The following is a 27,095-nucleotide window of genomic DNA, read 5'->3' on the forward strand; positions in this document are numbered from 1 at the left end:
ATGAACCTTCTGCGCTCAGCTATTTTTATCACATGACCAGGAAGTGAAACAAGTTGAATGTGAAAGTTGGAGCAACAAACTGGATCAAGCGGATAGGCGGGTCGGGATATTGCAAAACAAACAGCCAAGCAACGAGGAGCGGGTCAGCTGTTCCATCATTAGATAAGAAATAGAAGCAGGAGTTGGCCTTACGGCCCCTCGAGCCTACTCCGCCATTCAGAAGCCGAGGTTTTGTGGATACAACACACCTGGAGAAAAAAAAATGTCTCAAGATGTTGTGCAGATTGAGGCTGAATATGAATTTATCCCAATTCACGCGATGTCATGAATGCAGAATGAAAATGCTCCTGCATTGGGCTGTTATCGAAACCCAACTTCTTGTGTGGCAGGTCAGAATTCGAACAATTTTACACCGAAGTACAAGCAGCAGTTGGCTTCATGTGTTCACATGGAAATCTGTCTGATTTTGGACCTCGAATCTATTTCCCGCCAGATCCCCATATTCCGACACGGCACTTCAAACAGAAGAATGCCTGTTTCACGAAAAGAAGAATTGTGTGTTCGGTTGTTTAGACTTAAAGATCTCGTGCCGCCTCCTTGCCCATTTCATGCTGTCGCCAATCGCCCACTCTCCCGCCGATTAACAACTAAACTCACAGCTGCCGTTGCAATACGTCCGGCCAGAGCACCTGAAGTGCCCACAGAAGAACACTAAGAAGGAAATGGTTCATGGAACAGACCAGCTGGACCTTGATCTCCGGGTGGAAATATTCAGATGCAAAAGGTTGAACTGCTCGATGCGATGCTCGAACGACTAACCTCGGCATTGCTTGAGTCTGATGGTGTTATATAAGGACCGCGGGCTAACCAATTACGCCAGTAGTGCCACCGGGTATTAATGTTGTCATCAAATAGCCTCATTTTTGACCTGTAAGATTGTATGTTCTCTCAGTCAGATTTCCATGTGAACACATGAAGCCAACTGCTGCTTGGACTTTGGTGTAAAATTGGTCGAGTTCTTACCTGCCACACAAGAAGTTGGGTTTCGATTACAGCCCAATGCAGGAGCATTTTCATTCTGCATTCATGACATCGCGTGAATTGGGTTAAATTCATATTCAGCCTCAATCTGCACAACATCTTGAGACATTTTCTTTTCTCCAGGTGTGTTGTATCCACAAAACGTCGGCTTCTGCACGGAAAGTTTGGGGGACGTTTGGAACGCTCTTCTGCAGTCGGCAGTTAATGCTAGCTCACTTGTGAATGTTAAATCTGAGATTGATAGATTTCAGTGAACTCAGGTTATTTGTGGATATGTGGCAAAGACGGGTATATGGAGTGAGGTCACAGGTCAACCATGATCTCTCTGAAAGGTGGAACAGACTTGACGGGCGAAATTTCACTTCCACTTGCAGCCTCCTGTTATGCGCCATCTTCGGATTGTGTGCCTGTTTGATGTGCCTCTCACGGTTGAATAGCTGCCAGTGTGTGTGACCTGCGAGTTATGGGTGTACGGCTTGCAACAGTGGGAATGTGTAAGGGTGAGAGGAAGTCTCTGGTTAAAAGAGTTGAGCACTGATGGGAAGAGTTTGTTCGTATGTGGCGGATTGGAGGGTATCGTGCGTGTTGCAGGTGGTAGGAGACGTCACTTGAGAGTTGACATAACTCACCTTGACGACTCATTCTCGAAGCATTGAACTTCTTCCTGCACTGCATCCAAGTCCATGTTGCTGTTCCCCTGGGATTAACTTCGTCCCCGGCTGCCTCCCGCTGCCTTTTGGATTGATGCCGCCTCTTGCGCCCCGCAACACCCTCCCTCCACCCAAACTCTGCGGATATAGGATGTCCCTCCTTCTGTCCATCTCTTGCAGTAAGATCTCTCAGCATCAGCAGACAACCTTGGTGGATGCACTCTCCAGGCCTGGTACCAACTGAGATCGGCAGATTGGTGAGTTTTGGCGTGCAGATTGGAGGATGAGGGATTCAGTTGCGTACAACCTTTATTCAATGTTTTAAAATAACATCTCGTCTCGACTCTCGACACCAGTATCCCCCACGATGACGGCATCGCTGCGACAGCATCAATACTCAACACCAACAACAGCCAATCTCCAGACGCCATCCCACAACTCATCTGGTTCATCCTGGATTACAATGCCTTCACCTTCAATAACCAGTTCTTTACCCAAAGACACGGAACAGCCATGGGGACCAAATTCGCACCCCAATAAGCCAACATTTTCATGCACAAGTTCGAGCAGGACTTCTTCACTGCACAGGACCTCCAACCAACGCTATACACCAGATACATCGACGACATTTTCTTTCTATGGACCCAGGTGAGGAATCACTAAAGAGACTACACGATAACATCAACAAGTTCCATCCCACCATCAAACTCACCATGGACTACTCCTCAGAATCAGTTTCTTTCGTGGACACTCGAATCTCCATCAAAGACGGGCGCCTCTGCACCTCACTCTACCGCAAGCCCACGGACAACCTCACGATGCTCCACTTTTCCAGCTTCCACCCTAACCACGTCAAAGAGGCCATCCCCTATGGACAGGCCCTGCGAACACACAGGGTCTGCTCAGACGAGGAGGAACGCGATGGACACCTACAGACGCTGAAAGACGCCCTAGTAAGAACGGGATATGATGCTCGACTCATCGATCGACAGTTCCGACGGGCCACAGCGAAAAATCGCGTAGACCTCCTCAGAAGACTAACACGGGACGCAACCGACAGAGTACCCTTCGTCGTCCAGTACTTCCCCGGAGCGGAGAAACTACGCCATGTTCTCCGCAGCCTTCATCATGTCATCGATGACGACGAACACCTCGCTAAGGCCATTCCCACACCTCCACTACTCGCCTTCAAACAGCCACCCAACCTCAAACAGACCATCGTTCGCAGCAAATTACCCAGCTTTCTGGAGAACAGCGTCCACGACACCACACAACCCTGTCACGGTAACCTCTGCAAGACATGTCAGATCATCGACACAGATACCACCATCACACGAGAGGACACCACCCACCAGGTACACGGTTCATACTCCTGTGACTCGGCCAATGTTGTCTACCTCATACGTTGCAGGAAAGGATGCCCCAGAGCATGGTACATTGGCGAGACCATGCAGACGCTGCGACAACGGATGGACGGACACCGCGCAACAATCGACAAACAGGAGGGTTCCCTCCCAGTCGGGAAACACTTCAGCAGTCATGGACATTCAGCCACCGACCTTCGGGTAAGCATACTCCAAGGCGGCCTTCGAGACACACGACAACGCAAAATCGTCGAGCAGAAATTGATAGCCAAGTTCCGCACCCAAGAGGACGGCCTCAACCGGGATATTGGGTTCATGTCACACTACACTTAACCCCACCAGTGAACAAATGTTATCTGTTTTTAATATAACGGGTCATTGACTGTCTTCCTTCTCTCTCTCTCTCTCTTTTTTTTTTGGGGGGGGGTGTATATTCGGTGACCTTTTCGGTGGCACCTCTCTGTCTGCTCACTGTGGTTGCCTTGGCAATGGGCAGTGATCACCAGGCATTGTTCTGTGATTTTCAAATGCGAAGGATTCGAAAATTTCATTTCCACACCGTTCACCTGAGGAAGGAGGAAGCCTCAGAAAGCTTGTGGAATTTAAAATAAATTTGTTGGACTATAACTTGGTGTTGAAAAATTGTTTACAATGAAAATAACTCATCAATGTGCAAACATAGAGATGGACCCCGCGTCTGTGTTTTACGTGTGCGTTGTTTGATCTCCGTTCAGACTCCGTGCAGACAGCAAATAACAGGTACCAGCGACCTTCAAAAGATTTCTGAGATTGAGCCCCCCTAGCGGTGGGAAGTGTGAATTGCATCCATTCAACTTGCAAGGTCCGTAATGGAACGCTGATTGCAGGTGAGTCATCGGGCCGGCCGAATCTTGCGTCCTGCCTGCACAAGGGTCATTGGACATGGGAAACAGCGCATCACGCTACCAATGCCTAAAAATGGCCCTTTTTAAATTTTCACCCAACGTTTGCTGCGTGCGCATGTCGACACGATTCCATTATGGTAACTGGCACATGGGCCACAGGAAGAAAGATTGCATTCAGATAGCGCCCTTCACCACTCAGACGTCGAAAAGCGCTTTACAGAAAATGAAGTACTTTTTGAATTGTAGTCACTGCTGACATGTCGGAAACGAGGCAGCCAATTCGCGCACAGCAAGGTCCCAAAAACAGCGATGTAACAAAAGTGTGTTAACCAGGGTTCAGGGTAAGCACATTCCTTATAAACTGAAAGGCAAGGCTGGTAGAAGTAGGGAACCTTGGATGACTCGGGAGATTGAGGCCCTAGTCAAAAAGAAGAAGGAGGCATATGACATGCATAGGCAGCTGGGATCAACTTGATCCCTTGAAGAGCATCGAGATTGGGGGAGTAGAGTTAAGGGAGAAATCAGGAGGGCAAAAAGGGGACATGAGATTGCTTTGGCAGATAAGGCAAAGGAGAATCCAAAGATCTTCTACAAGTACATAAAGGGCAAAAGAGTAACTAGGGAGAGAGTCGGGCCAATTAAGGATCAACAAGGTCATCAATGTGCGGAACCACTAGAGATTGGTGAGATCCTGAATGACTATTTCACATCGGTATTTACGGTTGAGAAAGGCATGGATCTTAGGGAACTTGGGGAAATAAATAGTGATGTCTTGAGGAGTGTACATATTACAGAGAGGGAGGTGCTGAAAGTCTTAACGCGCATCAAGGTAGATAAATCTCCGGGACATGATGAAATGTATCCCAGGACGTTATGGGAGGTTAGGGCGGAAATTGCGGGTCTCCCAGCAGAGATATTTGAATCATCGACAGCTGCAGGTGAGGTGCCTGAAGATTGGAGGGTAGCAAATGTTGTGCCTTTGTTTAAGAAGGGCGGCAGGGAAAAGCCTGGGAACTGCAGACCGGTGAGCCTGACATCTGTAGTGGGTCAGTTGTTAGAGGGTATTCTGAGAGACAGGATTTACGGGCATTTGGAGAGGCAGGGACTGATTAGGAACAGTCAGCTTGGTTTTGTGAGAGGAAAATCATGTCTCACAAATTTGATTGAGTTTTTTGAAGAGGTAACCAAGAAGATAGATGAGGGCTGTGCAGTAGACGTGGTCAACATGGGCTTCAGGAAAGCCTTTGACAAGGTACCACATGGTAGGTTGTTACATAAGGTGAGATCTCACGGGATCCAAGGTGAGGTAGCCAATTGAATACAAAATTGGATTGACGGCAGAAGACAGAGGGTGGTTGGAGAGGGTTGTTTTTCAGACTGGAGGCCTGTGACCAGCGGTGTGCCTCAGGGATCGGTGCTGGGTCCGCTGTTATTTGTTATTTATATTAATGATTTGGATGAGAATTTAGGAGGAATGGTTAGTAAGTTTGCAGATGACACCAAGATTGGTGGCATTGTGGACACTGAAGAAGGTTATCTAGGATTGCAACAGGACCTTGATAAATTGCGCCAGTGGGCCGATGAATGGCAGATGGATTTTAATTTAGATAAATGTGAGGTGATGCATTTTGGTAGATCGAATCGGGCCAGGACCTACTCCGTTAATGGTAGGGCGTTGGGGAGAGTTATAGAACAAAGAGATCTGGGAGTACAGGTTCATAGCTCCTTGAAAGTGGAGTCACAGGTGGCTAGGGTGGTGAAGAAGGCATTCGGCATGCTTGGTTTCATTGGTCAGAACATTGAATACAGGAGTTGGGATGTCTTGTTGAAGTTGTACACGACATTAGAAAGGCCACACTTGGAATACTGTGTACAGTTCTGGTCACCCTACTATAGAAAGGATATTATTAAACTAGAAAGAGTGCAGAAAAGATTGACTAGGATGCTACCGGGACTTGATGGTTTGACTTATAGGGAGAGGTTAGATCGACTGGGACTTTTTTCCCTGGAGAGTAGGAGGTTAAGGGATGATCTTATAGAAGTCTATTAAATAATGAGGGGCATAAATAAGGTCGATAGTCAAAATCTTTTCCCAAATGTAGGGGAGTCTATAACGAGGGGACATAGATTTAAGGTGAGAGGGGAGAGGGAAAAGGGTCCAGTGGGGCATTTTTTTCACTCAAAGGGTGGTGAGTGTCTGGAACGAGCTGCCAGAGGCAGTCGTTTGGCGTGTACAATTTTGTCTTTTAAAAAGCATTTGGACAGTTACATGGGTAAGATGGGTATCGAGGGGTATGGGCCAAGTGCAGGCAATTGGGACATGCTTAGTGGTATAAACTGGGCGACACGGACATGTTGGGCCGAAGGGCCTGTTTCCATGTTGTAAACATCTATGATTCTATGATTCTAAATATATCATTCCACACTTTTCTGCGTTGAAATTCATGTGCCACGTGTCTGCTCATGCCGCCAGCCTGTCTCTGTCCTCTTGAACTCTATCACTATCCTCCACACTGTTCACTACCCTTCCAAGTTTTGTGTCATCTTCAAATTTTGAAATCGTGGCCTTTACACCCAAATCCAATTCATTAATAAATATCAAAATCAGTAGTGGTCCTGGTACCCACCCCCGGGTAGCATCACCGTACACCGCCCGACAATCGGAAAAACAACCGTTCACCACTGCTCCCTGTTTCCTGTTACTGAGCAAATTTCGTATCCATGCTGCCATTGTCCCCTTTATTCCATGGGCTTGAACTTTGATGACGAGCCTATTATGCGGCAATTTTCACACGCCTTTTGATGTAAATTTACACCTCATCAACCGCATTGCCCTCATCGACCCTCTCTGCTACCCCTTCAAAAAACTCAATCAAGTTCGTCAAACATGATTGGCCTTCAAAAAATTCGTGCTGGCTTTCCTTAATTAATCCACACTTGTCCAAATGACTATTAATTTTGTCCCGGTTTATTGTTTCTAAAAGGTTCCCCACTCCCGAGTTTAAACTGAGTGTTTGTTGAGTTTATCCTTATACCCTTTATTAACACGTGTCTAACCACTGTACGATCACTGCACCACACATCAGTTCCGGTAGTCTTGCCCCAACATTGCAATGCTGCACACAATACTGCTTAGAAAAGATGGGTTTTAGGGGAGGCAGAGACAGGAGAAATTATAATGGGGTATAAGGAAATGGCAGAGACGCTGAACAAATATGTTGTATCTGTCTTCACAGTAGAAGGCACAAAAGGTACCGGAAGTAATGGTGAACCAGGGGTCCATTGAGAGTGAGGAACTTAAAGTAATTAAGATTAGTAAAGACAAGGTATTGGATAAATTAATGGGACTAAAAGCCGACAAATCGGCTTGACCTGATGGCTTTCATCCTCGGGTTTTAAAAGAGATGGCTACAGAGATAGTGGGTGCATTTGTTTTCATCATCCAGAATTCCCTCGATTCTGGGGCAGCAAATGTAACCCCGCTATTCAAGAAAGGAAGGCGAGAGAAAACAGGAAACTACAGGCCAGTTAACCTGACATCAGTGGTAGGGAAAATGATAGACGATTTGATTGGGCTGTGAAGAAAGGACACATTGAAAATCATAATGTGATGAGCCAGAGTCAACACGGTTTTATAAAAGGGAAATCGTATTTGACAAATCTATCAAAGTGTTTTGATGGTCTAACCAGCAGGGCAGATATGGGGGAACCAGTGGATGTGGCATGTTTGCATTTTATAAATGCTTTTGATAAGGTGCATCAAAAGAGGTTTCCATACAAAATGAAGACTCGTGGAGTCGGGGGGTAATATATTAGCATGGTTTGAGGATCGGCTGACAGACATAAAAAACAGAGTAAGAATAAACAGTTCATTTTCGGGTTGGCCGGTTTTAACTAGTGGGGTGCCGCGAGGATCAGTCCATGGCCCTCATCTATTTACAATCTATATTAATGAATTAGGTGAGGCGACCTCGTGTAATGTAGCCAAGTTTGCTGACGGTACAAAGCGAGGTGGGAAAGTAAGCTATGAGATTGACACATAGAGGATGCAAAGGGTTAAAGGCAGTTTAAGTTATTTGGCAAATCGGCAGCAGATGAAGTATAATGTGGGGAAATGTGAAATCATCCACTTTGTAGGAAGAATAGAAAAGCAGAATATTATTTAAAATGTGAGAGACTGGTAAATATTGATATTCAGAGGGATATCGGTGTCGTTATACACGAATCACAAAAAGCTAAAATGCAGGGACAGCAAGCAATAAGGAAAGGAAATGATATGTTAGGCTTGATGGCATGTGGTTGGAGTATAAGAGGAAGGACATCTTGCTGCAATTAAAGAGGTGTTTAGTGCACGCCTGATTTACTGTGTACGTTTGGGCCTCCTGACCGAAGGAAGGATGTACTTGCCTTAGATACAGTGCAACGAAGGTTCACTAGATTGATTCCAGGGATGAGAGGGTTGTCCTTTGAGGAGAAATTGTGTTGATTGGGCATTTTCTCTCTGGAGTTTGGTCCGCCATTTAGGATTGAGATGAGAAAAAAATCTTTCCTCACAGGATTGTGATTTTTTGGATTTCTCTACCCAGCGGGCTGTGGAAGCTCAGTCGCTGAGTACAGTCGAAACTAAGGGAATCAAAGTATTTGGGGATCGGGCGGGAAAGCGGAATTGTGGTCGAAGATCAGCCATGATCTGATTGAATGGCGGAGCAGGCTCGAGGGGTCGTATCGCCTAATGATGCTCCGATATCTTATGTTCTTCTGTATCGGTGCACCGTGGAGTGTAGACTTTCACTCAGTCCCTATGGTCTATGGATTGCACCAATATTTAGAATGGATGTAGCTCGTCTTCAAATCTATAAGGAGAAAACTAAGAGACTCTACCAATATTTGCAAAGGCTACAGAGTTCTTGCCATTAAATAATGAGAGGTTAAGGCTGTAATTCTTATCTCAGGGGAACCACACACTCTACAACGATTGCAAAGCGATCCAGAAAAAAAACAATATTTACAATAGATTCATAGACTGCACTGAAATTCATTGTGCATGGAGAGACTGGACTAATAATTACATGGGATGCAGACAGTTTGTTAGGATTTAGAGAGGGATGCAGAGATAGTGCCAATATTTATGTGGTTTATCCAGAGATGTTTCAATAATACTGGGAAATCTTGAGATGGCCCAATAATTTTAGAATTATCCAGAGCCGTTATCGTAGTCGATAGGAATATTTGCAGGGAGACCAATAGACTGTGTTAATATATACAGTACAATCCAACAAATTACCGATACTGAAAGGAAGCTGGCGAGCTGGCGATAAACTGGCGAGCAAAATAAAGGAAAATCCTAAGATGTTTTATAAGTATATTAAGGGTAAGAGGATGACTCGGGAAAAAATAGGGCCCATTAGGGACAAAAATGGCAATCTGTGTGTGGAGCCGGCAGATGTAGGAGGGGTTCTAAATGAATTTTTTGCATCTGTTTTCACTATGGAGAAGGACGATGTGGACATAGAAATACGGCAGGGGGACTGTGATATTCTCGAACATATTAACATCGAGCGGGAGGAGGTATTGGCGGTTTTAGCAGGCCTAAAAATGGATAAATCCCCATGCCCGGACGAAATGTATCCCAGGCTACTGTGTGAGGCAAAGGAGGAGATTGCGGGGGCTCTGGCACATATATTCAGAACCTCTCTGGCCACAGGGGATGTGCCAGAGGACTGGAGAACCGCTAATGTAATACCATTATTCAAGAAGGGGAGTAGGGAAAAACCGGGGAACTACAGGCCAGTGAGCCTAACATCAGTGGTAGGAAAATTATTGGAAAAAATTCTGAAGGACAAAATTAGTCTCCACTTGGAGAAGCAAGAATTAATCAGGGATAGTCAACATGGCTTTGTCAAGGGAAGATCATGTCTGACTAATTTGATTGAATTTTTTGAGGGGGTGACTAGGAGTGTGGATGAGGGTAACGCAGTGGATGTGGTGTACATGGATTTCAGTAAGGCCTTCGATAAAGTCCCCCACAGGAGACTGGTCAAGAAGGTACGAGCCCATGTAATCCAGGGTGCCTTGGCAATTTGGATACAAAACTGGCTTAGTGGCAGAAGGCAGAGGGTGATCGTCGAAGGTTGTTTTTGTGACTGGAAGCATGTGGCCAGTGGGGTACCACAGGGATCGGTGCTGGGTCCCTTGCATGTTTGTGGTCTACATTAACGACTTGGATATGAATGTAAAAGGTATGATCAGTAAGTTCGCTGATGATACAAAGATTGGTAGGGTGGTAAATAGCGAGGAGGATAGCCTCAGTCTGCAGGACGATATAGATGGGTTGGTCAGATGGGCGGAACAGTGGCAAATGGAATTTAACCTGGAAAAGTGCGAGGTGATGCACTTTGGAGGGACAAACAAGGCAAGGGAATACACAATGAATGGGAGGACCCTAGGCAAGACAGAGGGTCAGAGGGATCTTGGTGTGCAAGTTCACAGATCCCTGAAGGCGGCGGAACAGGTAGATAAGGTGGTAAAGAAGGCATATGGGATACTTGCCTTTATTAGCCGAGGCATAGAATATAAGAGCAAGGAGGTTATGATGGAGATGTATAAAACACTGGTTAGGCCATAGCTGGAGTACTGTGTGCAGTTCTGGTCGCCGCACTACAGGAAGGATGTGATCGCTTTGGAGAGGGTGCAGAAGAGATTCACCAGGATGTTACCAGGGCTGGAGCGCTTCAGCTATGAAGAGAGACTGGGAAGATTGGGTTTGTTTTCCTTGGAGCAGAGGAGGCTGAGGGGGGACATGATTGAGGTGTACAAAATTATGAGGGGCACAGATAGGATGGATACTAAGGAGCTTTTTACCTTTGTTGAGGGTTCTATAACAAGGGGACATAGATTCAAGGTAAAAGGCGGGAGGTTTAGAGGGGATTTGAGAAAGAACTTTTTCACCCAGCGGGTGGTTGGAGTCTGGAACTCACTGTCTGAAAGGGTTGTGGAGGCAGGAACCCTCACAACATTCAAGAAGCATTTGGATGAGCACTTGAAATGCCATAGCTTAGATGGCTACGGACCAAATGCTGGAATATGGGATCAGAGTAGACAGGGCTGATGGCCGGCGCGGACACGATGGGCCGAAGGGCCTCTATCCGTGCTGTATAACTCTATGACTCTATGACTCTAGATCCAGAGACGGTACCAATATTTGCAAGATAATCCTTTGATTTCCAAATATTGACGGGGTATCCTGAGATTACACCAATATTGGCAGGGTGGTCTTCAAGCTGACTGATAAAATGATTCAGTGTAAACCCAACCCTTTAGAACTGGGTAGAAACTAAATGAAATTAATTAATAAATCACGTTCAGAAATAATCTGCAATCTGTAATTGAAGCTGCTCTCGCTTCACACCGATGCTGTCAGATTGCGGGTCTCATAGTTGCTGTTCTTTCAAATATTAGTTAAAATAATGTGCTGAGCTTTTAGATTTACAACTGTGAAATATTTGGATAAATATATGTTGTGATATAAAATGTATTGGTTTGAAAGGCGTTAACTGAACCTGTTTATTCAGTGACTGTAATTCAAGTCAGCCTCCACGGGCCCTAATTGTTTCACTGGAGAGTTTCCCTTTGCAATAAATATGGAGCTCCGTGCAATGTGTTATCCCATATTGTCAGGTGAAGTACCACCTCCGGCCTTCAAGGGATCAGCGGCTCGACAGAGAGTGGGAGAAAGCGTCTGAATCGGAGGACAATAAATTGGAAAGTGACAAGAATGGGCCATAATCTGGTTACAATCGATTGGAATGTTACAACAATGGGCAGGAGTTTCTCCTGGGAGTTTGATTATCTTTCTGCAAATTATGATAGACTAAGATTAGCTATTCGGATATATTTGGCACTTCGGATTATTCAAAAGATTTACTATCCCATCCTCGCTGTTGCAGGTGTCCCTGGTAATATTCTTTATTATTAATTCCCTAAACCATGTTTAACTGTATTCCTGTTCTTCTCATTTACTTCCCCTTCCTTGCTGTGGTTGCTGCACCTGGTAATTCTCCATATTTACCTATCGATTCTATAATCCACGATTAACTGTACGCCATTTCCTCTCATTTATTGCTTCCAGTTCGCTGATTTTGGAGATCGTGGTGAGTTCTATATCGAGCTATTATTTATATGTCCCACGTTTTACCGTATTACATTTCTTGTGAGCTACCATCCCCTCCTTTCTGCAGTTAGTGTTCCTGGTTATTCTCTATATTCACCTATTAACTCTATAAAACAGGTTTCACTGCATTATTATTCCTGTCATTTACAATTCCCTCCTCGCTGCTGTCGGTGTCCCTGGGAACTTCTATATCAGCTATTAATTCTATAACACGTGTTTCACTGTAATACTGTTCTTCCCGTTTACTGTCTGCTCCTCGCTGATGATGCCATTGTTGATAAGCCTCTGTATCCAGCTGTTAGTTTTGAAAACTACCTTTCACTGTATTACTGTTCTCGTAATTTACTGCCTCACCTTCACTTCTCCTGGAGCTCCTGCAAAGCCTTCATATGTATATGGGGTATTCGGGATGCAATGTGTAACTACGATGTTTGCTGGTAAGTTTCTATATCTATATTGGATCTCTGGGAAGGAGATGTAATTACGGGGTCTCCTGGTAAATCTCTATATCTACATGTGTTTCCAGGATGCGAGATGTCATTAAGCGTCTCCTGGTAAGTCTCTTTATCTACATGTGTTTCCAGGATGCGAGATGTAATTACGGGGTCTCCTGCTAAGTCCGACATCTACATGTGTTTCCAGGATGCGTGATGTAATTACGGAGTCTCCTTGTAAGTCTCTACATTTTTTGTGTTTCCAGAATGCGAGATGTAATTACGGGGTCTCCTGCTAAGTCTGATATCTGCATGTGTTTCCAGGATGCGTGATGTAATTACGGGGTCTCCTGGTAAGTCTCTATATCCATATGGGATTGTCGGGATCGGAGATGTAATTACGGGGTCTCCTCGTAAACCTCTATATCTATGTCGGTTTCCTGGATGTAAGGTAATTACGGGTTTTCCTTCTCAGTCTCCATAGCTACATGATTTATCCGGGATGGGAGATGTAATTCTGGGCTGTCCTCTTCAGTCTCTATATCTATATGGAGTTTCGCCGATGGGAGATATAATTACGGAGGTCTTCTGCTGAGAAATTATATCTATATGGGGTTTCCAGGATTGGAAATGCAATTAAGGGATCCCCTGGTAAGTCTATATCGATATATGGTTTCCAGGATGGAAACTCGGTCTCCTTGGATGTCTGTAAATCTGTATCGGGTATCAGGAATGGGAGTTATAATTACATGATTTATTTGTCTGGCCCTATATCTGTATGGGTTTTCCGTGATTGGAGATGTAATTACGGGGACTCCACGTAAGATTCTATATCAATATGGGTTTTCCGGGATGGGCGATGTAATTTTGGGGTCTCCTCGTAAGACTCTGCACCAAAATGGGGTTTCTGGAATGGGAGATAAAATTACGGTGTTCTGCTGCTAATTCTGAATGTCTATGGGGGATTTCTGGGATGTTACATGTAATTACATGCGTCTCCTGTTAAGTCTTTATATCGATATGGGGTTGCCGGGATGGGTGATCTAATTACGGGCACTCTTCTTAGGTCTTTGTAATTGCGGAGATGTCCTGCTAAGTCTTTATATCTATGTAGGGTTCCAGAATGGGAGATGTAATTCCGATATCTACTGGCATGTCCCTTTATCTATATGGGTTTTCTGGGTTGGGAGATGTAATTGCGGGAACTCCTGCTCATTCATTATAATTTATATGGATCTTCTGGGAGGGTAAATGTAATTACATGTTCTCCTGGTAAGTCTCTATATCGATATGGGGTTTCTGGGAAGGGCGATATAATTGTGGAGTCTCCTGGTAAGTATTTACACCGATATGGGGTTTCCGGGATAGAAGATATAATTACAGGGTCTCCTGTTAAGTCTCTAAATCTATATGGTTTTTTTCGGGATGGAAGTTTTAATTCGAGGGTCTCTTGGTAAGTCTCGATATAGATATGGGGTTTTCGGGATGGAAGATATAATTCCAGGGTCGCCTGCTGAGCCTCAATTACTTTCTGGGGTTTCGAGGATGGGAGATGTATTTAAGCAGGTCTTCTGGGTGTGAGATTTAATTCAACATGGGTCCCTGGGAGTGAAGCTCCATGATCGGGTGCCTGAGTGCGAGGTTGCTTTAAGAGGGCCCTTGGGGTGTGTCAGTATTTAAAGTGTGTCCCGGACAGAGTGTCAATATTGATATATAATCCCTGGGATTGTGTCAAAATTCACAAGTAGTGTAATTGAAGTTGTCAGTAATTACAGAATGTTTTCGGAGTGGATGAGAATTTACAGGGGTTCGTACAGTGAGACAAGTTTCGCAGGGAGTCCCCGGGAATGTTTAAAATCAAGTTCTGAACCTTGGAGTGTCTCAGAGATGCCATAGAATCCTCGGAGAATGTAATTATTAATAAATAGTACAGGAAGCATGTCACTATATAGACAAGGTCTGGGAGTATGTCAGAATATACACAGGGTCTGGGAGTATGTCACTATAGACACAGCGTCTGGGAGTATGCCACTATATACACAGGGTCTGGGAGTATGTCAGTGTATACACAGGGTCTGGGAGTATATCACTATATACACAGGGTCTGGGAGTATGTCAGTGTATACAGCATGATGCGAGTTGCGTTTCAGTATTCGTGGGATGTTCGTAGGCGAGTTCCAGGATTTATAGGATGTTTCTCAGTGAGTATCAGTATTTACAGGATGTTCTTTCGTAAAGGTCAGTATTTAACGAATGTTCCTGCATGCGTGCCAGTAATTGAAGCATGTCCCTGGGCGAGTGATATTATTCACTGGATTTTCCTGCATGAGTCTCAATAATTACAGGAATTACCGTATGGAGTGTTACTATTTACAGGATGTAGCTGTGAGGGTGTCCGTATTTAGAGGAAATTTCTGAGTGAATGTCAATATTTACAGGATGTTCCTGAGTGAGTGTTAGTATTTAGAGAATGTTCCTGGGTAAGTGTCAATATTACAGAGTGTTGTTGTGTGAGTGTGAGTATTTAAAGGAGTTTCCTGAGTCAGTGCCAGTATTTACACGATGTTCCTGGATGACTATCAATGCTTACAGGATGTACCTGTGTGAGTGTCAGTATTTACAGGATATTCCTGAGTGAGTGTCATTATTTACAGATCATTCCTGTGTCATTATCAGTATTTACAGGTTGTTCCTGGGTTACTGTCAGAATTGACAGGTTTTTCCCGAGAGAGTGTGAGTATTAACTGAATGTACTTGTATGAGTTTCAGTATTTACAGTATGTTCCAGAGTGTATGTCAGTATTGACAGGATTTTCCAGGGTGAATGTCAGTATTTACAGTTTATTCCTGGTTCACTGTCAGTTTTTACAGGATGTTCCTGAGTGAGTGCCAGTATTTACAGGATGTTCCTGAGTGAGTCATTATTTACGGAATATTCCTTGGTCAGTGTCAGTATTTGCTGCTTTTTCCTGAGCGAGTTTCTATATTTGCAGAATGTTCCTGTGTGAGTGCGAGTACTTACACGATCTTCCTGCATGATGTTTATATTTACAGCATGTTCCTGGGTGAGCGTCTTTATTTAGATGATGACCCTGGGCGAATGCCAGCATTTACAGGATGTTTTCGAGTGAATGTCAGTATTTACAGGATGTTCCTGAGTGTGTGTCAGTATTTACAGGATGTTCCTGAGTGAGTGTCTGTATTTGGAGGATGTTCCTGAGTGAGTGTCTGTGCTTACAGGATGTTCCTCGGTGAATATTCTTATTCACAGGATGTTCCTAAGTGATTCTCAGTAATTACAGGATGTTCCTGGTTCAGTGACGTAATTTGCAGGATGATCCTTACGACTGTCAGTATTTACACGATGTTCCAGAATGAGCGTCTGTATTAACCCGACGTCCCGAGTGAGTGAGAGTATTTACAGAAAAGCCCTTGAGTCAGTAGCAGTATTTGCAGGTTGTCCCTGGGTGCATTTCTGTGTTAGAGGATGTTCCTGTGTGAGTGTCAGAATTCACAGGATCTTCCTGGGTGAGTATCGTTATTTACAGGATGAACCAGGTGAATGTCAGTATTTGCAGGATGTTCCTCTGTGAGGGTCAGTATTGACAGGATGTTCATGAGTGAGTGTCAGTATGTACAGGGTGTTCCTCTGTGAGTGTCAGTATTTACAGGATGTTCCTGGGTGAGTGTCAGTATTTACATGATCTTCCTGCTTGATGTTTTATTCACAGGATGTACCAGGTGAGTGTCAGTATTTATAGGATGTTCGTGAGTGAGTGTCAATGTTTCAAGGAGCATCCTGAGTGAGTGTCTTTATTTACACAATGTTCCTGAGTGAGTGTCAACATTTACAGGATGTTCCTAAGTGAGTGTCAGTATCTACCGGATATCGCTGAGTGAGTGTTATTATTTACAGATCATTCCAGGCTCATTGTCAACATTGTCAACATTGTTCTTGGATAAGTGTCAGTATTTACAGGGTTTTCCTGAGAGAGTGTCACTATTAACGGAATGTCCTTGTAGAGTGTCAGCATTTACAGGTTGTTCCTGAGTGACTGTCAGTGGTTATTGGATGTTCCTGAATTTGTTTCAGTATTTAAAGCATGTTACTGAGTGAGTGTCAATATTTACAGGATGTTTCTGAGTGAGTGCCATTATTTGTAGGTTGCTCCTGGGTGAGTGTCAGTATTTGCAGATTATTCCTGGGTCAATGCCATTATTTACAGGGTGTTCCTGATTGTGTGTCAGTATTTACTGGATTTTCCTCTATGAGTCGCAGCATTGACAGGATTTTTTCTGATTGAGTGTCAGTATTTACAGGATGATCCTGAGTGAGTGACACTATTTTCAGGATGATCCTGACTGAGAGTCATTATTTATTGGATTATCCTGAGTGAGTGTCACTATTTTCAGAAGGTTCCGGAGTCATTGTCAGTAATTACAGGATTTTTCTGATTGAGTGTCAGTATTTACAATATATTCCTGAATGAGTGCCCATATTTACAGGTTGATCCTGAGTGAGAGTCTGTATTTACAGAATGTTCCTTCGTGATTGTCAGTATTCACATGATGTGCCTGGGTGAGTGTCAGTATTTGCTGGATGTCCCTGGTGAGTATCTGTATTTACAGGATATTTCTGAGTGAATGTCATCATCGATGGGATAATACTCTGCGGGTCCAGTATTTAGAAGAAGTTCGTGCGTGAGTGTCAGTATTTACAGGATGCTCCTGAGTGTCAGTATTTATAGATTGTTCGTTGGTGAGTTTCAGTATTTCGACGATGTTCCTGTTTGAGTGTCAGTATTTACAGGATGTTCCTCGGTGAGTGTCAGTTTTTTCAGGATGTTCCTTAGTGAGCGTAAGTATTTACAGGCTGTTCCTAGGTGAGTGTCAGTATTTACATGATCTTCCTGGGTGAGTGTCAGTATTTACAGGGTGTTCCTCGGTGAGTGTCAGTTTTTTCAGGATGTTCCTTAGTGAGCGTAAGTATTTACAGGCTGTTCCTAGGTGAGTGTCAGTATTTACATGATCTTCCTGGGTGAGTGTCAGTATTTACAGGGTGTTCCTCGGTGAGTGTCATTTTTTTCAGGATGTTCCTTATTGAGCGTAAGGATTTGCAAGCTGTTCCTGGGTGAGTGTCAGTATTTCAAGAATGTTCCTGTTGGAGTGTTAGTATTTACAGAATGTTCCTGGATTAGTGTCAGTATTGACAGGATGTTCCTGGGCGAGTGTCATTATTTACAGGATGTTCTTGAGTGAGTGTCAGTATTTACAGGAAGTTGCTTATTGAGTGTCAGTTTTTACAGGATGTTGATGAGTGAGTGTTAGTATTTATAGGATGTTCCTGAGTGCGTGAGGATTTACAGTTTTTACAGGATTTTTCTGAGTGAGTGTCAGTATTTACAGGATGTTCCTACCTGGGTGTCAGTATTTACAGGATGTTCCTAGGTGAGTGTCAGTATTGATAGATTGTTCCTATCTGAGTGTCAGTATTTACAGGACGTTACTAGGTGAGTGTCAGTATTTATAGATTGTTCCTAGGTCAGTGTCAGTATTTAGACGATGTTCCAAGCTGAGTGTCAGTATTTACAGGAATTTACTGTTTGACTGTCAGTATTTACAGGATGTTCCTCGGTTAGTGTCAGTATTCACAGGATGTTACTAGGTGAGTGTCAGTATTTAGACGATGTTCCAAGCTGAGTGTCAGTATTTACAGGAATTTACTGTTTGACTGTCAGTATTTACAGGATGTTCCTCGGTTAGTGTCAGTATTCACAGGATGTTACTAGGTGAGTGTCAGTATTTAGACGATGTTCCTGGGTCAGTGTCAGTATTTAGACGATGTTCCTAGCTGAGTGTCAGTATTTACAGGATGATGCTAGGTGAGTGTCAGTATTTATAGATTGTTACGAGGTGAATGTCAGTATTTAGAGGATGTTCTTGGGTGAGTGTCTGTAATTACAGGATGTTCCCATATGAGTGTCAGTATTTACAGGATGTTCCTAGGTGAGTATCATTATTTACACAATTTTCCTGAGTGAGTGTCAGTATTTACAGGATGTGCCTGGTTGAGTGTCAGTATTCATGGGATGTTCCGAGGTGTCTGTCGGTATTTACAGGATGTTCATGGTTGAGTATCAGTATTTGTGGGATGTCCCTAGCTGAGTATCAGTATTTACAGGATGCTCTTAGCTGAGTGTCAGTATTTACAGATTGTTTTTAATTTAGTGTCAGTATTTGCTGGATCTTTCTATTTGTGTGTCAGTAATTATACGTTATTCTCAAGTGATTCTCACTCTTTACTGGATGTTCCTTTGTGCGTGTCAGTACTTGTGGGATGCATAAACTTTTTTGTATTCCCTTCAGTTTAAAATCTCAAAAGTTATCTAATCGACGTGTTTAAAGTCATAAATGGATTGAATCGCGTAGATTCCGACAATTTTTTTCTATTCTGGGGGAATCCAAAACTAGAGGGCAAATTATTCCATTTCGCAGCGAAATCAGGAGGCACTTTTTGACCCAACGGGTAGTGGAAACCTTGAACACTCTTCCCCAAACGGCTGTGTGTATTGGATCAATTGACATTTTCGAGAATGAAATCGATAGCCTTTTGTTTATTAACAAATTATATGGATCAAAAGGGGTTTAAAAGGTGTTGAGATGCAGATCAGCCATGAACTAATTGGATGGTGAACAGACTCGAGCGGCTGAATGGCCCACTCCTGGTCCTGTGTCCTAGGTTTGCATTGAATTATTGTTACAGAATCTGTAGAATATCAACGCAAACGGGGTTTGCCTGAATGGGCACGCTCCCTGGTAACCCTGTAAATATTGACTCACCCATGCATGTAAACACTGACGCATTCTGGCTTCTGCCTGAATATGTAAACGCTCTGCCACTGCTTCGTTCGGCCTCAGCTGGATTATTGTGCCCAATTCTGGGAACCATACTTTAGAAAGTTAGTCAAAGAAAGAGTGCAGAGGCCATTTGCTAAAATGGTAGCAGGGATAAAGGGTTTCATTATGTGGAGAGACTAGAGAAGCTGGTATTGTTCACTTAGAGCAGAAAAAAGCCATGGGGAGATTTAATAAAGGTGTTCAAAATAATGAGGGGTTTTGAGAGATTAAAAAAGTAGAAACTGTATCCACTGGCAGAAGGGTCGGTAACCAAAGGAACGGATTTAAGATAATTGGGAAATGAAGCAGGGGGAGATGAGGAGATTTTTTTTTTTATGCAGCGACTTGTTATGATCTGGAATGCATTGTCTGAAAGGTGGTGGAAGAAGATTCAACAGTAGCTTTCAAAAGGTAATTGGACATATACTTGTAAAGGAAACATTTTCAGGGTTATACGGAAAGAGCAGGGGAGTGGGACTAACTGGGTAACTCTTTAAAAGAGCCGGCACGGGCACGGTGGGCCCAGTGTCCTTCTTGTGTGCTCTAAGATTATTTTACTGCATGAAATATTGACACTGTCCATTGACCCTTGTCCAGACTGACACGGTCTGGAGACTGAATGGAAAGATCAACATTAATTGGGGAATTAGTGACTGTAACAAACTTTCAGGGACTATACCACATTAACACGGGATCCGGAGAATTTACAAATAATTAAAGTTGGATCTATGGAATTCCCGAATGTTTATCGTGGCGCCGAGAATCTGTGGCCATATCGACAAGAGTTAAAGTGACGGTACGATGTTGACAAGTGGGTCCACAGATTATGACAAAGTTTACTTTGGAATCACGGATTGTATTAATATTTACACGTGGATCAAAGGTTCTATCAATATTTACAGGGGGATGTGATTCATTGGAAACCGATTATCTTTCATGTGTAATTTAATTCCGTTCTTTTATTTAGTTCTCAATCCACTCCTGATTCCAGCAGAAATCCTTGTTTGTTTCTCTATTTCCCAGTCCAATCACTATTATTATATTTAAACTCTGTCTCCAGTTGAAAGCCGTATCACAAGTATAACGATCAGATCCATCACTGGATGCAGTAACAAATCAACAAATTTCACCCCGAACTTCATCAAACTGCTGCTTTTGCTCCCAGCCTGATGTATAATGTCCCTGTTTATTTCCCTTCCTTACAGTTAACTTAGTGACGATTGTGATCCTGTCCCGAGGAAAGTGCGGCCTCTCCAAATGTCTCACTCGGTACCTGGTGGCCATGGCAGCGGCGGATCTACTGGTCGTTATCATCGATCTGATATTGAGACAGGTTCCGATTGCATATTACGAACAATTTCATTTCCTGACCGACATCCCCGTGTGTAATATCCACGCCGTCCTGCTTTATGCAGCGACAGACTGTTCTGTCTGGTTCACCGTCACTTTCACCTTTGATCGATTTGTGGCCATTTGTTGCCAGAAACTGAAAACTAAATATTGCACCGAGAAAACGGCGGCTGTGGTTCTGGGAACAGTGACTGTGCTGAGCTGTTTAAAGAACATCACCTGGTACTTTATCTTATCGCGTGGGTATACTCTTGGCAACATTCCCTTTTTTTGTGCTGTAGAAGGTCGTGTTAAATATTCCCGGGCATGGGGAGCAATCGAAATCCTTCATTATATTCTAACCCCGGGGTTCGCATTTGTTCTGATTCTGCTGCTCAATGTTTTAATCGTCAGACACATTGTCGTGGCCAACAGAGCCCGCAGGAGACTCCGGGACCACAGCAGTGAAGAGAGTCCCAGTGACCCAGAAATTACGAGTCGAACGAAGTCCATTATTTTACTGTTCGTCATCTCGGGGAATTTCATGCTGTTATGGGCGATGTTTATGTTGTATTCTATATGGATGCGGGTGTTAAGTTTCATAGGTCCGATTGTAATTCCACCGATCTTTCTCATGGAACTGGGATTCATGCTCCAGCTCCTGAGTTGCTGCACAAACACTTGTATTTATGCTGTAACCCAGACTAAATTCAGAGAGCAGTTGAAGAATATGCTGAAATATCCCTTTTCTCTGATTGTTAACATCATTAAATGATGAGAAGAACGGAAGAATTCCCAGCATCAGAACTCAATCCTCTTTCATATTCTGTTCTACCCGCTCCGCCCCCGGGGTCTGTGATATCGAGATATTGGGGTCAATCGGCTATGACACTGAACCAGTCCAAAATGCGATCATCGGTTCCCAATTTGAATGGAGGTTTGGGGACGATCACAACCTCTGAGGTCCCTGCGGTGGCTCTTGAATGGGGCCGGGAATTTCACGACTGCTTCCTGTCGAGACATTGTGGGTCTGGCCAATCGTTGGAAGGTGTTTTAAATTATTGAAGGAAATTATCAATTAAATGTTCAGTAACATGACGGAAGACTCATTTGAATATCAGCAAACTTAAATGGACAACAGGTGAACATTTACAAGAAACACCCGGTAAACATTAACAGACTCAAGGAAACACGCTGTAAACTTTCACAGTCGCACAGAATGGCCCTGTCAATAAATTCCGTCTCACAGAAACACCCTGTAAATATTAACATTCACAGAAACACCATATAAATATTAACATTCTCAGAAACACCCTGTAAATATTAACAGAATCACATAAACCACCTGTAAACATTAACAGTTTCAAATAAACACACTAAAATATTAACTGTCCCACAGAAGCACCCTGTAAATATTAACAGTGTCACAGAAAGACCTTATAAGCATTAATGCACTCACAGAAACTTCCTGTAAATAATAACCGTCTCACAGAAACAGCCTGTAAAGAACAGATTCACAGAAACAGGTTGTAAATAATAACATACTCACTGAAAGACCTGTAAATATTAATATAATCACAGAAATACTGTAAACATTAAGAGATTCAAGGAAACACTCTGTAAACATTAACAAGTCTCACAGATACACGCAGCAAGTACTAAAATACTGACATATTTCCATACTAATACATTGCCAGGCACTTCCTGTCAGCAACGAATCACTCCCAGAGAACGACAGGATGTGTTAACAAACTGACAGACGCTTCATGTAAATATTACCGTTGATGAACAGACACCCTGCAACAACCAAAACACTGCCAGAGACTTCCTGTAAACACGAACATAATCCCAATGACTCATGAATATTAACACTCCGATAGATTACAGAGGTTAATATTAAAACTCTCACTGAGACACTCTGTACTTCATTGTCCACGGCCAGAGACACCCTGTGAACTGTAAAACACTCCCATTGATCTCAGCAATATTAACACCCTGAAAGGGACAGAGGTGAATATTAACAACAATAACTCCCATTTATACAGCGCCTTTAACGTTGTTAAACGTCCTAATGCGTTTCACAGAAGCGATTATCAAACAAAATTTGACACCGAGCCGCCGAAGGAAATATTAGGACAAGCGACCACATTAATCGTGAAGTGGTAAGTTTTTTGGAGCGTTTAAAAGGGGGAAAGGAAGTTTGAGAGGCTGAAAGGTTTAGCGAGGGCACTTCAGAGGTCAGGCAGCTGAAGGCATGGCCGCCTTGGTGGGGCGATGAAAAGCGGGGAAAAGCAAGAGACCAGAATTGGAGGGGCGCAGAGATCTCGAAGGGTTGTCGGGCTGGTGGAGGTTACAGAGATAAGGTGGGGCGAGGCCGTAAATGGATTTGAAGACAAGGATGAAAATTTTAAAATCGAGGCGTTGCTGGACCGGGAGCGAATGTCGGTCAGCGAACACAGAGGGATGATGGGAGAACGGGGCTTGATTCGAGTGAGAATTACGGCAGCAGAGTTTTGGATGAGCTCAAGTTTGCAGAGGGTACAAGGTTGGAGGCCGGCCGGGAGAGCATTGAAGTAGTTGAGTCTGGAGGTAACAAAGGCATGGATGAGGGTTTCAGCAGCAGTTAAGCTGAGACAGGGGTGGAGATGGGCGATGCTAAGGAGGTGGAAGTAGGCGGTCTTGGTGACGGAGAGGATATGGGGTCAGAAGTTCATCCCAGAATCAAATAGAGCGCTATGGTCGTGAACGGTGTGGTTCAGACTCACACATTGTCCAGGGAGAGGGATGGAGTCGGTGTCGAGGGAATGGAGTTAGTGGCAGGGACCGAACACAACGGCTTCGGTTTTCCCAACGTTCAATCGGAGGAAATTTCTGTTCATCTAATACTGGATGACGGAGAAGCAGCCTAACAAATCAGAGGCAGTGGAGGGGTCGGGAGAGGTGGATGGGATGTGGAGCAGGGTCTCGTCAGCAGACTGAACTGGTTCCTCCCGGACTGAGCAGGATTACTATTGCAACAACACATCATCAGTGGTGCGAAAGTAACCTGTCTCACGACGGTCTGATCGGAGCTAACGTTCAATATTGGAGTGTGAACAATCCAGCGCTGGGTGAAGTCTACTTCACAATGAGAGGAACAGCCGACATCGAAGGATCAAAAAGAGACATCCCGACGAGCGCTGGATCGCCACAGGCCGTCTGGAACCTGACGTTGTGTTTTCGGATGATCTCGGTGAGGCGCAGCATGTAGAGGATAAATAGGCGGGGGCCAAGGAGAGAGCAATGCGGGATTCCAGAGGTAAATGTGCGGGAGCGGGAAGAGAAGCCATTGCAGTTGATTCTCGGACGATGACTGGATTGGTGGGAATGGACCAGGCGATGGCATTCCCTCCTCGGCAAAGAGTGAGGGGAAAGACCGTACCAAAATGAGAGGGAAAGAGAGTCAGACAGTGAAAGAAGTGGTGAGAAATAGAGCGGGATAGATGAGAGAGTTGGAGAGACAGAGGGGGAGAGAATTAAACAGAAACAGAGTAAAGGTGTGACACAAACTCAGACAGAGCACGAGAGAAAATGAGCATCGCACACTGGTCCAGAATTAATATATAGAATCGCAAATAAGACAAGGTTCAATCGGCCCCCTGAACCCTCTTTTTAAACCTCCTTTTTATACCACTTTTATCCCCCCTTATTAAATCCACTTTAACTTATCATTTGAAACTTCATTAAACCCATTTTAATCCCTTTTAAACCTCATTTTTAAACCCGACTATTTAAGTCATTTTGGCCCCTTTTTAAACCCATTTTTTGGAGAGACTGTCTTTCTCCAAACTCTCCCACTGTGGTTCCTTTTGAAACCCATCTCTTTCTCACCGAGCTCACAGTCTCTCTCCGAACCTCTTTTAAACACATTTACCGCCCGTTTAATAATTTAACCTCCTTAAACCGCTTACAACTGTCCTGTTTAAACCTTTTAACCTCTTGAACCACGTTTTTTCCTCCAACCCCCTTTTAAAAGTTTAACCCCCTTTTTAATCTTTTAACTTATTTTGACCTCTTTTTAACCTCTTCAATACCATTTCAACCAGTAACAAATTTAACCCCGTTTAACCGTCTTTTTAACCCCCTTTATAACATTAGTCTCCTTTTAAACCCTTTTGAAGCTCTTTAACATTATTCTTAATCCCCTCCTGTGAGAGAAGCAAAGCTACCCCCAGACATTGAGCACAATGGATGTTTGCAGAAAGGGAGAGGGGGCAGGAGCTCTGGCCTCGGTGCGACTCACAGGAAGTGACCTCGCCGCGTAAGACAATGATGACCCAACATGGCCGCCTCCAACGCTGCTGCCACGCCCACTCCGCATCCGACATTTTGTCCTTTCCCAGAAGTAAGCTCGGCACGTCGATGCCAGCTCAACGTATCCACCGCTGGGACCAGCTGGGCTCCGCATGCTGCCCCGCAGCCGAGCGAAAGGTTGAGGAGTCACGTGGTCATGTGACGCCATCTCCCAGAGTGCAGCGCGGCCAGAGCTGTGGTTCGATAGGGGATTTTCTCCGCGCGCTGGATTGTGGGAAGGCGTGGTCGCCATTGCCGCATCCGTCCAACCAGCTGCTCAAATCGGCGAAACCGCCGCCCTCCAATGGGGACCGGCACCGAAAGGAGCTGGAGTTGGGATTCAAACCCCGGGAGGCAACCAGCATCGCCCGTCGGCTCCTTCCAACCACCTGAACACATTCACCAGCCCATAAACCCCTTCCCACTCCCTCAAGCCCTTCCCCAAACACTGAACGACTTCCCTGAACAGCTTCCCATCCCCTGAAGCCCTTCCCACACTCTGAATTCTTTACTCTCACAACGAACCCCTTCGCATCCCCTGAAGCTCCTTTCAACCTCATGATCCAATTATCGATACATTCAACCGTTTCTCCTCCCCTAAACCCCTTCCCATACCCTCAACCCCTTTCCACCCGCTGATATGATTCATACCACCTGAGCATCTTCCCGAACTAATTACCATCCCCTGAACGACTTCCCATTCCCTGAACCCCTTCCCTCCCTCTGAAACCCTGCCCCACCTCATGAACCATTTCCAATCCCTTCCCCTCCTCTTGAACACTTTCACACCCAATAAACCCATTCCCCCGCCCATGAATCCCTGATCCCTTCCCAAACCCCTGAACCTCTTTCCCACCCTCTGAATCCCTCCCGTCCCCTTCCCACCCTTCAAGCAGTTCCCCACACCCTGATCCCCTTCCCGAACACCTGAACCCACAAGGATCAGCACTGAGGCATCAAAATATTAAGTATATTTATTATTGACATGGATAAAACAATAGAGAGCCATTTATCCAAGTTTGCAAATGACACATGGATTGATGGCATCGCAAGTCGTGTACACGGGAGCAGAAAATTACAAAGAGACATTTGTAGATTAAGTGAGTGGGTAAAACTGTTGCATATGACTTCAAAGAAGTTAAGTCTGAGGTCATCCATTTTGGACCAAAAAAGGATCAATCCGAGGATTTGTTTAAATGCTGTCATTCCCTTGAGAATAGAAGATTCTATTTAAGATGATAGAGAGGAATTGTTTCCTCTGGTGGGGGAGTGCAGAACAACGGGAATAACCTTCAAATTAGACCCAGGCCGTTCAGCGGTGAAGTCAGATCGAACTTCTTCACACAAAGGGCAGTGTAAATGTGGAACTCTCGCCCCCAAAAGCTGTTGAGGCTGGGGATCAATTGAAAATTCCAAAACTGAGATTTATAGCCTTTTGTTAGGCACGGGTATTATGAGTTATGGAAGCAATGTGGGAAGTCGGAGTTAAGATTCGTATCAGCCAGGATCGAATTGATCGAAACTAGCTCGAGGAGTTGAATGGTCTACTCTTGTTCCTACGTTACTAAGTAATTATGTTCCAATGGAAGAGTGATTATCCTCGGGGTCGGTGCTGGGCCCACCTCTCCGCTCCGTTCATATCCACTCTTCGGATTTGGGAATCTGGAGCACAATTGGAACATTTGCTGATGACACAAAATTAGGAGATTTGACAACCAGCAACGGAAATTTAAATCAGTTCAGGAGGACATTGAAGGTTTGGTGAATGGATTGACAGGTGGCAGATCCCGCTTAATGTGGAGAAGTATGAAGCATTTTGAATAATGGTCCGTCAATGCCTCGAATTTAAATTCCCCATCCTCGAGTTAAATCCGTCCATGGCCTCGCCCCTCCCTCTCTCTTCATTCTCCTCCAGCCTTATATCACCCGCCACCCCGAGAACTCTGCACTCCTCCAATTCTTGCCTCTTGTGCATTCCCGATTTTCATCGCTCT

The 27,095-nt window shown here is 44.3% G+C and overlaps 1 protein-coding gene across 1 annotated transcript; it reads left to right on the plus strand.

Annotated features, from left to right (window-relative positions):
• The first annotated feature begins 11,755 nt into the window (after positions 1-11,755).
• Positions 11,756-21,652, plus strand: LOC137315198 (probable G-protein coupled receptor 139). Its single transcript, XM_067980077.1, has 2 exons — positions 11,756-11,894; positions 20,646-21,652. Exons 1-2 carry the CDS (start codon positions 11,756-11,758, stop codon positions 21,542-21,544), a joined length of 1,038 nt encoding a protein of 345 aa, XP_067836178.1. The 3' UTR covers positions 21,545-21,652.
• Positions 21,653-27,095: the final 5,443 nt, after the last annotated feature.

Source organism: Heptranchias perlo, unplaced genomic scaffold, assembly GCF_035084215.1.
Source record: "Heptranchias perlo isolate sHepPer1 unplaced genomic scaffold, sHepPer1.hap1 HAP1_SCAFFOLD_54, whole genome shotgun sequence".
NCBI classification, from domain to species: domain Eukaryota; kingdom Metazoa; phylum Chordata; class Chondrichthyes; order Hexanchiformes; family Hexanchidae; genus Heptranchias; species Heptranchias perlo.